We start from the raw sequence: 12,134 nt of genomic DNA on the forward strand, positions 1-12,134 counted from the left end.
TTTTCTGTCATCTGTAAATTCTTCTTTAGAAAAGAAAGCAAGGAAATCTGGTAGAAAATAAAACAACTTTCAGGCCTTAATGTCATGTCATTTTCATTAGTAAAATAATTTTTCTTTAGAGGACAAAACTCGCTCCAGCCCAGGGGCCCGCATCCTTGTAAATCCGGCCCTGTACATTCACATAACTGGACTCGAAGGGCCACCAATCCACACACACACACACAGAGAGAGAGAGCGCGCTGTTTGCACATGTGGGATCATTCACCAAGCCACTGCAACCACAAAACACAATGTTGCCCTTAAACACATGGAGCACAAACCCACGCCCACAGACACACACACATCCATGCAAACACGGTGAGACCTTAATAAATCTCTATGTAATAAGCCCGGGTGTGGAAGGTTCCACCTACGCAGTGTGTTCAGAGCAGAGAATAAAGGCTGAGTGCATATATACAGTATATATATATATATATATATACACAGCTCAGTGATTAATTGGAAAGCTGCATTTGGTATTGATTTGAAATGCGGAGTGTGTGTGTGAGAGAGTGCACAGGCGCTGACAGACTGCACCTTTAATGTACTGATTTAGATGCAGGGGGAACTCGGCATGTCTCTGAGATTCCCACCGGAGTCATACAGAAACACACACACACACATTCGGTCCCTTTCCCTGCCACCCCCTACACACATGGTTAGGTTTATCAGAGTAATGGCGGTGCAGTAATGGGCGAGGACGAGGAGGATGATGGTCATGCTGGTGGTGATGGTGGGGGTTGGCTGAACCATGAAACTCCTCAGAGGACCAAAGCAGGCAGTAATGATTCAGAGGGTGTGTGTGTGGGTGTGGGTGTGCGCGCGTGTTCTTGGTGAGATTGCAAACACAGAAAGGGCAGAGTCAAATAAAAACAATCGATAGCTGTATCATGTTCAGATATGGGATTGTTTTACGAGGACTCGGTGGAGGAACTGGCTTTGATGGCTCGCCTTGCTTTGATCAGACCGCACGTGATTTCTAGAGCCTTTAATGGCCGCTGCAGCTCCAGCCGTCTCTGATTAGGACCGGGCGATGTGGTCTTTCCTCTGCCTACATGTCCCAGAATGCTGTGCGGTTCTGGATCGGAGTTCAGTGAATTTATTGAACGCTATCGAACATGGTGTCTGTTGAAAATATGGCGGCTTATTCTTGCCATTATAGACGGAAAAAGAAGAGGAGGAATAAATCTCCCGCCATGAAATCTGAGACAATTTCCATCTAGAAAGCAAGGAAATTTCTCAATTTGAAAAAATCAAAAACTCTTGACTTTGAAATTCTCAAAAATTTTAGACATCTCAAAACCTTTTTGGCGGAAATGTACTTCTCCTTTCTACAGTGGTCCTAATACGCCGTCGTACGATAATGATCATGTATCTATAGCTATGTACATTATTACTGATTTATTGTTCAGCCCAATCTCTGAGTGATTTCCATCCATCTTTCCATGAAGAAGAAAAGCATCCAGCTGGCATGATGCTGCCACCACTGTGCTTCACAGTAGAGACGTTTCACACTCGTACCGTTTTGCATGTAGGCCAGAACGTTCCGTTTTGGTCTCATCTCATCAGATTACCCTCCTTCTGATGTTTCCGGTTTTAATCACGTGGTTTACAAATATGTGCTACTTTGGGGTGTTTCTCTAAAATTCCCATGACATACATACGCCTACAATAAACAATAAATCAATTAATCGTATAATAAATGACAAGAAACTCAGTGACTTTCAGTTTCTTGGTTTATCGGTTTTTCCTCTTTTCTGTCTCTCTACCAGAACTGGTCTTCAAGTCTGGTGCTTTGATCTCAACTATCCCCTTTTTTGAAAGACAGTTTTGCTTACAGAGACTTCATAATTAATTTTATTATGAAGTGTTATTGAGTAAATAATGACACTTGTAATGCAAAGTCTCTGTTTATGTTTATGACAGTGCCATGTCAGTCTTATGCACACCCCTTCAAATGAAATGTTGCCAAGAATTTTTATTTCTCGTTTCCTCGATTAATTTCAATTCATGTTTAATTCGAGTAATGTTTAAAAAAACAGATGGCGGTATCAGAAATTACTATTTTTTTTACTATTGTTCCATGAGAGCTTCAATAAATAAAAACAAGTTTGATTAAATGTAGTTACTATGCGCGGTTTGAGTCACATTTCAAATGAGAATATTTTTCCAGAGCAATATTTGTGTTTGTGCCGCTATGAATTAGCCTGTTGCCTAAACAAGAAGTAACAAATAGTTTTACATTGTCATTTTTAGCGTTATCGTAATAGTGCCGTGAAATATTGTGATAAAAATCCAAGTCCATGCTAGCTGTCGCCGTGCGGCATCTTTATTTGATGGTGTAAATCAGCCGGTCCCTGGGAGAGAGATTCCCCCGCTCGCCTCCGCTCCTGTTGTGGTTTTCAGCCTGCAGCTACGTGAACCGTCCCCGTCGTGTTCAGCCAGCCTGTCTGTGGTCTGTGTTGTTGAGATGGAGCGGATGGCGGTTCTGTAATAATGTGATTACAGCATAGAAACATCGGCGCGTATTGATTGAGCTTCCTAAACCCGGACGTAAAAGCACAAGAGTAAAAATCCATTCATGTTGTGTGTTTTTTTGTTTTTTTAAACTTTGGTTCTGGTGGCTTTTCTGGGTGACTGAGAGTCTCTGTGCTTTCTCGCAGGTGAGGCCTTCCCGACAGGCCCCAGCCCCTTTCTGTCAGGTTACCCAGGCCCGTCCTCGTTGACCTCTGACCCCGCCTACAGGTCGGCCAATCCCAGCAGTCTGCAGATGGCACAGCTCTGGGCGTCGCACGCTCACGAAGGTAAATAACCCGACGAAACTCCTGCTTTTCTGTCCGCTGTCTGCCCATAATTCAAAGACACCAGCGTTGCCACGGTTTCAGGACTTTTTTTTGCTGGAGCTCAATCCCCAGAAGGCCCGTTCTTCTTCTGCTTCTGCTCCCACCAGCAGGGTCCCGTTCCATTTCTGTGTCACGGCCGGCGGCTCCACTCTCAGCTCCGTCCTAAATGCGTCTCTCTCCCTCTGTCCTCAACCAGTCCTTCCCTTTCTTTCGCCCAACCTCTGTTACTGTAATCTATCTTTTTCTCCTTCGTCCTGCTCGGCGCGTCTCAGTCCGCCTCTCTCCAGCACTGCTGCCCCACTTTTCAGTGACATCTTTCTCGGTGCTCTCTTTCTTTCCGAGTGTCTTTGTTCAGGACTGCTCGGCGAGTGATTAAATCTTGCGTCTCTCTTCGTTCCCTTGTGCCTTTTTTGTGACTCCTTATCGCGTCGCATCTGGGTAGAAGGTCAGATAGGAGGAAAGGCATCTGACACCGCATGCTGGCGGCGTAGAGAAAAAAGGACAAACGGATTCCAGTTAAGATTTCCTTTAAAACTGATTGCATCACCTTAGAGGCACAAAAACCCGTTCAGCGATTCAGATTGCAAGCTGTGTGATTAGGTTTTTTTTTATAGACTTTTTTTTTAGCTACTTTCTCTAATCCAAGGACTTGCCAAGGGTAAGGAACAAGCTAGTGATTACATCTGTGATTGTAACTCACTGGTCGACCTTAAGCTTCCTGCAGTAACAGTAATAACTCTGACCTCCATAAAGGAAGCTTATATTTTTATGGGGTTTTTTAATCTCCTGCCCTGCTACACCTTTTACGATAAAACCAAACAATCACAGATCAAGGTTTGAGATACATAAATGAATTGGTACCATGCCAGGATATTTTATAACTACATTTAAAAAACATAGTTTGTTTCTGTTACAGTGCAAAAACCTTCTGTCATGATACAATAACCAATGATGAAACAAGCATTAAACGTCACATTTCGCCAAATCCCATCTTCAAAATCACCAAGCAAATATACATCAAATAAGTTGATCCATGTTCCACGTACTGCTGATCGAATGCAACTCTTAAAGGAAACTCAGCGTTTCGGTATCTTGAAGTTTGTTCCAGATTTGATTCTCCAAACCAGATTTGGTTTTAAAACTCTTCTTTCGTTGGGCGGCCATGTCTTAGAAGGTTTGCCACTGTCCCACGCTCTTCCCGTTTTCAGATGATGGACGTAGCAGTGCTCTTTTTCCTGCTCTTAAATAACGGCTACTTTGTGTTCAGATCCCAATAAAATACGTTGAAGTTTGTGGTTAAAATTTGTGAATGTTCACAGGATGGTGAACACTGCAACCGAGAGGCTGTTTGACTTTATATTCTGACAAAGGAGGAGGAGATATCGCATGAATGACTGGACTTGGACACTTGATCTAAGTTTAGCTTTAATTGATGCGTTGCTATTTGAAGCTAAAGGAACTCAGTTCTGCCCAAAGGCTACAAAAGCCACATAACTCTCTTGATATTTTTGATATATCTTTGATATGAAAGACATCCGTCTCAGGCTGAGAGAGATTTCTAATACCCGATGTCTGACTGTAAGAGCAGCTAATGTTTTCAAAAGCTGCAGACATTTCCAGCCAGGGATGCTACGCCAGGGCTGTAAGTCTTCGTGTGCAGCTGTTATCTGCGGTTAAGGGAAACTTTACGAGAAACTCCTCCTGCATAGCTCCACTCTTAAACCACCGTGCCTTTTTCGAGTGCCCGCTTTGCAGCTCCTTTCTTCTATCCCATAACAATCCCACCGCTCTTGTACATTGAGTTTCCCATGTAGGCGGACAGGTTTGTTTAGTTTTTTTTATTTCCAGTGCTTTGTGCGAGAGTATTAACAATTTTCAAATGGAGAACGCCACACCCTTGTGTCTATTTTCCGTTAACGTTTGTGTCTCGTTAAGAAAGCATTCTCGCTGTTATTTCGCTGATCCATTTTTAACATTAAACTTTGATCTTTTATTAGTTCCTTCCCTTGGTATTGTTACTCATTGTTTTTTTTTTATATAGATACCGTGGGGGAGGGTTTAGAAGTTTCCAAGGCGGGGATCTAAATTAAGATCTAGTCTCTGAGAGCAGCAGCTGCCCACTGGGCAGACTTTGGCTCGACAACCTGAAGTGACCCAGGACCAGATGACTATGCCATCAGCTGGAATAATTTCTTTTTTTAAGAATATTAAATCAGATTATTTGGAAAATTCATTTAATATCTCTGTCATGTCCGAATTCCTAATTTTTCTCCAGTCTGAGACATGTTTTATTTTGTATAATAATCCAGGAGACTGGGCTTTGCACCATTATAGATGTGTTTTGCTTTTTCCTCAAAATATTTTCATTTAAATCTTTTTATTATTATTATTATTATTTTAACAATAAAAAAACTACACCCCAAACACTACAGTTCTAAAAAGACACTTTCTACTGAGCTTGATTTCTCTTGGAGGTTGGAAACAAATAGTAATAGATCATCGGCGTAAAGTTTGACACTTCCGAATGTTCTGAATTTTCACACAACTTCTAATAGATATCAGGATGAGATTGATAAATATGGCTAATAACATCCGACTGACTGAAGCCGTCCTGTCCTATGCCTTGCTAAAGATTTAAGGTTTGAGATTATTAGTTTAAAGGGGAGAAGATATAAGAACATTTTAAAGCCAATTGGTAGAATCCTCTCCGGTTTCTAACAGTAAAACACAACTCCCACACTTTAACACTTGAAGTAATTTAAAAGTGAGCCTGCACCAAATTTAACATCTTGACTCTTTTTTTACTTGAGAAAAGCCTAAATAATTACATTTTGAAGCAGTTAGTGGTGATGTTTCTCTTTTTGTCCCCGCCAGGCTACCCTCCCCTCCCAAACAGCCTTTACTCCAGTCCCTACTTGTCCCTGGGCCGCCTGGAGATGTCCTCGCTCTCCCAACATCCTCTCTATGATCCTCACAAAGGTCAGTAACCCCTTACAGCCACAATCATGGAAACAATCACGCCCAAAATTGTTTGTCTTCATGATGTGATTACCTCTGATGGCGTCTTCATGATGTGATTACCTCTGATGGCGTTTTTTCTGCAGTGCTCGATCTCTGAAATAACCAGTGCAAACAAAACTTTGGGTTTGTTTTTGTTCAGATGGATACTTCCTGACGTCCTCACTGAGCCAATCACCTCTGCACCCTCCATCTGCGTCCTTGGCCACCCCTTCCAGCTCCACGCCTCCCCAGAGGACGTCCCGGGACGGGGTCAGGGACAGGACGTATCGGACAGAGAGAGAGCGGGACAAGGAGAGGGAGAGGGAGCGGCTGCGCGAAGAGTCACGGCCGCACAGCGTGGTGGATCTGACGCAGGAGACGCGAGGCGAGGACGACCGCAAGGCGAGCAGAGATCGGGACCGAGAAAAGGACCATGAGACGGATAGAGACAGGGAGAGGGACGGTTGGTCCTTCCATCCTCACCAGCAAAAGTTACACTCCTCCCACCCTTTGGCGGTGGAAACCCGATCCAGACTGTCACCTCCACAACCCTGCTTCCCTCTCAGTGAGGGTCGGTTCCTCGGTTCTGAGAAAGACCGAAGGGGTCGGGAAGAGGAGGGCGCTTCTCGACCCCACCACTGCCAGAACTCCAACTCCAACAACTCCACCTCTCTTTCCGAGCGGCAGCGGAGGAACGAGTCTGTGGCCACGGCGGCCGGGACCCTGCACGCCTCCTACGTCCTCCCCCCTCCGTTACAGCAGCCCGGCGCCGGTCTTCCCCACCTCCTCACACCCAGAGAGCAGCGAGTCAGCGCGCCTACGTATGTGCCTTCTGTGGAGGTTTACGACGAGCGGGTAGGGCCCATCCAGATCGCCTCACAGGCCCGGGACAACAAACACAGAGACAGAGAGCTTGAACGAGACAGAGATAGAGACAGGGACAGAGACAGGGAGAGCTACAGGTTTCATGAGAAAAGCCTCATGGAGCATCCTCGGCTCTCCCAGTCAAGCGAAACGAACAATCAAAGAGAGGAAGGTTCCGTCATTTGCTCCAACGGTTCTCTCAGTAAACGAAGCCAGGACGCATCTTTCTCAGGCCGATCCCGCTTCAGTCCAGAAACCAGGGACCTATCCAAACACTCGCTCAGAGTCGGCATCGGGTCAGAGTCTAAGTGGAACGCCATGACCCCGTCGGCCCACTATGCCACCAATCATATGGCCGCTTTGGCGGCCCAGCACGGTCACAATCTCTCCGCTCCCCACAGCCAGCCGACGCAGAAGTCCGGTTCCCCTCACTCGTCGCATCGACCCAGCAGCTCGCAGTCCTCCCACAGTCACTCGCCACAAACGCACGGACATGGGCGCGCGGCTGAGGATGGCAGCCAGAGGCGCTACCTGGACCAGTCGGGGCTTTTTCGGCCTGCAGCGTCTGCCGGCGGAGAACACCCGGACTCGGCGGAGGTTTCGGCCATGCAGAGTTTGATTAAATACAGCGGGAACTTTGCCGCCGAGGGGCCCACGTCTTCCAGGCACATCATCGACGGGAGGGGGCCTTTCGGCGGTCTGGGGAACATCGTGACGGGTGCCGAGAGGGAAAAAGAAAGGGAGCGGGACAAGGAACGAGCGCTGAGGGTCCCTCCTCAGCTGAAGAGGGAACAGGAGCGGCCGGACAGCGCCCGCTCCTTCAGCAGAGAGGGGGAGGGCGAGGTGCGACACCCTCCTGTCGGGATCGCCGTTGCTGTGGCACGGCAGAGAGACAGCGGGAGCTCCAGTAAGCAAACCAGCGGAGGCTCCGACACACAGAGACCCCTGCTGCAAACAGCTATCAAAGGTAACGCCTTTTATTCAGCTGGAACTAGTTTAAACTCTCTGCTGCTTCCTTTATTTATTGCAGGCTGATCAAAAAAGTAATCTTAGAGTGAAATTGAAGTCTTCGCTGGCCTCTGCTTTCCACTCCTGTGTGGTTTCTGTCAGAATCGTGCTCCGCATCACTACCTGAACCAGGTCGAGATGATTCCTCACTTCACTTTTGGAGAATAATGGAAGATTCATTTCCTTATTGTAGAAAGGTCACGTTTCCTCTGCAGCTATTTGATTTTTTTAGCCATTCAGGTCTTGCACTGTGACCTATGTTGTAAACCTTTGTAAAATATTAATAATCCTGTTGCAGATACAGATGAATCGATCACAGTCGTGTGATCTGCTTTGATTCTCCTGTTCATACACATTTTACCTGATTCTGTTTTCTCTTTAAGAGCTTTAATATAAGAACAGAACTCAATATTATTTCTTGTTTCCTTCCAGTTTCATCATCAGTGACTTTTATATTAGGACTAGGGGCGACGTCACACCAGGTGTGTCCGGGAGCAGTTGTTGTTAAACAGGGTTCTACTATTTTAAGGCAAAAACAAAATAATGTCATGGACATTTTAAGCTTTACTCTTTAGTTTCTAGACTTTTCTTTAGTAAGGGATGCACGGTATATCAACACTTATATCGATATTGGCCGATATTAGTAAATTTTTTTTACATATCGGTATCAGTCCAATAAATAAAACTGGGCCAGTATTAATAACTGTTGCTTGTTTCCAGCTTGTTGCTGTTTGTTTTTGGAGGGGAAAGGGACAAGAATTGTCTTGTGGTATTTATTTGGTCATGTGAAAGTGATGCAAAGGATTGTGGGTAGTTTACCTGAAGCAGAGAAGCAATGGTGAAGCCATGGATGTGATCTTAAGATATCAATATTGGCCCAAATTATCACATCTGTGCCTCCTCAGCTGTAATGTATTCAGTCTTCCTGTTATCCTTAGGAAGCAAGAAGTGCAGCTCTCTCTCGCTGTCCCGCAGCCTAAATAAACACCAGACATGTCTCCACTAGCTATAGAGTCCATCTGAACGGCTTCTTAAATCTTTATTTACCTTTTATTGCACCAGGTTGTGTGTGGAGAGGTTTTTGGGCGTTTCTAAATCAGCTGATCTACCTGAAAATTGCCCCGGTTCTGGTCACTAGTTCATTTCTCTGCTCGTCTCCTGACCCGTTTGTGTGAACCTGTCGGCCCTCCTGCTGTAAAACATGCTATTCTTGGACTCACTCAGCTCTAAGGTTCCTGCTCGGTGTCTTGTCTTTGTCCTGGTTTCAGCCTCCGCTCAGGGCTCCTTCTGTCCTCCTGCTATTCAGCGCCTCCCTCTCTGTCTTTAGCTCTTTTCTTTCGGGTTGCGTCTCCACCCTTCCCTCCTTTCTAAAGAGGTTTTTGTAGAGGTGCTCTCTCCTCTTCCCACCTCAAGCCCCCTTCACTTTCTCCGCTGTTTTCTTTGGCTACCCTTACTCCACTCTTCCCCCTCTGCGTTAAACTTGTCACTCCTGTGTGCAGTGGAAAGCTACAAGCAGGTTCTGAATTACAATAAGACCCTGGTTGTGTTGCTAAGCAATGGATCAATCTTAAGTAACTCTGAGTGTGTGTGTAGCAGTAACTATAAATGTTTGCTGGTATTTATTGTCATGCCTAGGCTTCCTTCCTCTTGAGGAACACTTCATAGGCTCTCTGGTGGGAAAAAAAAGTTAAAATTTAGATTTTTGGCTCCAGCAGAATATTTATAAACAATTTATTCTCCATAAAATGATTGATTTCATCAGTGTGTAAGCATCTCTGCCTACTCATTCATCCAGCAAAACCAATCCATATAGTACTGTTGATATAGAGCCTGATATTATATCCTAGCAAATATGACATCCAATCAATGTTCAGCTATAGTGATATTACTTTTATTTTATTATTTTGTTTACCGTAGTGAGAGTTATGTGATAATTTGTGCAGCTCTGATGTTAAGTAGTAAATTAAGTATATATCAAGATATTTGTGATTATAATATTGGTTCAATAATCTGATGATGTTTTCCTGATGGAAGAAGTCTAGTTCTGTACTGCAAAAACACAAAAAAGTGTTTAGTTTTAGTCTAGTTTCCATTGCAAATATCTTAAGTGCATTTGAAATAAGACAAATAACTTAAAAAGTAATTTTTTAGCTAAACATAAGAGCTTGTTTTAAGTCGATGATTCATAAATATTGATCAAAACGTGCTAGTCCCACTGGCAGATTATTTTAATTACAACAAGACATTTTCCCATGTTATAACTGAAATAATCTGCCAGTGGCACTAGTACATTTTTATCAATATTTATGAATTATTGAGTTAAAACAACCTCCTAATTCTTGCTGAAAAGTTACTTGTAAGTTTGTTTTGTCTCATTAAGTAATATGATGTGTTTTTGCTGTGTAGATTCTTACATTTAAACAAGCAGTAGATGCAAAAGACTAGTAAAAAGAATCAATGGCTGTGCAGATGGAGAAATATAAATAAAAAGGTTCGACTAATAAAGGGAATATCAGGATCTAACATCACAGATGGGTCACCGGGGCTCGGCCGACATTCCTGGCGTTTCCTACATCCCTGCAGCCGGGCCCTATCTGGACTCTTGGGAAATGTGACGAGGCGTCGCTAAATCCCTATACATAAACATCAGGGTGCCTCATCAAAATGCCCTCATGTCATGTATGCAGTCATCAGGCCAGCAGCAGGTGTTGCTTGTATCATTTTTAAAATGCCTCTTAAAAACCAAATCATGCTGCGTAATTCACTCAACTTCAACGAACGTCACACTTTTGAGATTTTGTTGACACATTTCCAGTTTCCAAATGTGGTCTGTTTGGTAACACAAGCGCTACATTAAGAAAACTCTGACATATATTAGCGCTGGACCAATCAGGTCCTGATTTATGATCAGAGTTTGGACTTGATTTAGTAATATGTTGAATATTTCTCTCCAGGAATAAAACTGTTTTTTTTTTTCCTGACTTTACTCCTACTGTGAATGCTGTTCTAGTCGTACTGCTGGTTAGAGTCACAAACCTGTAATCATTTATCCACCGATATGGAGGTTGGCAGGTCACCTGGGGTTAGTGCCTTGCTCAGGGGCGACACATTGAAGGTGAAATTGACAGCTTTAGTATTTTAATACTACAACTTCATCCACTGACCCACTGCTGCTCCTGATTACAGAAAGTGACTCTAAACTTGTTCTTCCATCATCCATCCTCCTTTAAGTACACTTTTAATTCCTTCTTTTCTTCCTTCTGTTCTTATTACTTTTCTTCTTTTGCAATTCCTTTCTTTCTTTACCGTGTCTTTCTCTCTTCATCCCTTGTGTCTTTTATTCCTTTCTTACTTTGGTCCTTTCTTTTCCTACATGACTTCTATCTTACACTCTCCATTCCTTCCTCCACTGATCCTTCATTTCATATGTATTTAATTTTATCCTTTCTTCCTTCTGTTCTTTCTTTCATTCTTTGTGCTTTTGTTTACTTTATCTGCCTGCTTTTCTTTCCTCCCATGACTCCATAGTATTTTAATTTATTTCGTTTTTTATCACTTTTATCTTTGCTTGTTGTTTTCTTTCTTCCTCGTGTCTTCACTACTTTTCTTCCTTCGTAATTCCTCTTTCCATTGTTTCTTTTCTTTCCTTTTCATGCTGTTTTTCCTTTCTTCCTTCATCCCTCTGGTCATTTATTCCTTTCTTTCTTGTCTCCTTTTTCTTTACTTGAGTCCTACTGTCCTTTTTTTAAACTTTCTTCCCTTCATTCTCTCTTCTATTCCTTTTATCCTTCTTTGTGCCCTTTCTTTCCTTCCTTCCAATGCTGTTTGCTTTCTTTTCTTACTTCCATCTAATCTTTTTTCCTTCCTTTATCTTCCTTCCAGTTTTTTAACAGCTGATATTTAAAGTCTTGTCATCATAGACATTCTGTAAATTCATGATAAACGTTATTTTTTTATTGTATTTATTTATTGGGCTCCTAGATGGAGGGAGCATCGCTCATTCCTGTCTTCCTGTCCAGCATGTGGGACGGCTCTCTGTAGCCTTGGTAACCGAAGCCTTTCCTCCAGAGCATATAGGGGATTGTTAAAGTACTCTGTCCCTTTGGAAGCTTCACACACACACACGCACACACACACGCACCCACACACACACACACACACACACGCCCACACACACACACACACACACCCACACACACGTACACACACACACATGGAGCAGAGCTGAAGGGTCCAGCAGCACATTAAGCCCCTCTGCTGCCCGGGGACCTCCAGTCTGATGAGATGGAGGGGGCTTCAGGGGGGATTCGGCTTGGAGAGCCTCGTGTTTATTTTGCACAGCCTGGTTGAGCTGCTGTCAGTTTTTCCCCCCTCTGACAG

The 12,134-nt window shown here is 43.8% G+C and overlaps 1 protein-coding gene across 2 annotated transcripts in view; it reads left to right on the plus strand.

The window, feature by feature from the left end:
• tnrc18 (trinucleotide repeat containing 18) overlaps positions 1-12,134 on the plus strand; it is a 63,995-nt gene that overhangs the window by 19,540 nt on the left and 32,321 nt on the right. For both annotated transcript variants that reach the window (XM_032587750.1, XM_032587749.1), the window contains exons 3-5: positions 2,703-2,843; positions 5,757-5,861; positions 6,043-7,713. In XM_032587750.1, coding sequence (XP_032443641.1) covers positions 2,703-2,843; positions 5,757-5,861; positions 6,043-7,713 — 1,917 coding nt within the window. The remainder of the gene's footprint in view (positions 1-2,702; positions 2,844-5,756; positions 5,862-6,042; positions 7,714-12,134) is intronic.

This window comes from Xiphophorus hellerii, chromosome 16 (genome assembly GCF_003331165.1).
Source record: "Xiphophorus hellerii strain 12219 chromosome 16, Xiphophorus_hellerii-4.1, whole genome shotgun sequence".
Lineage (NCBI taxonomy): Eukaryota > Metazoa > Chordata > Actinopteri > Cyprinodontiformes > Poeciliidae > Xiphophorus > Xiphophorus hellerii.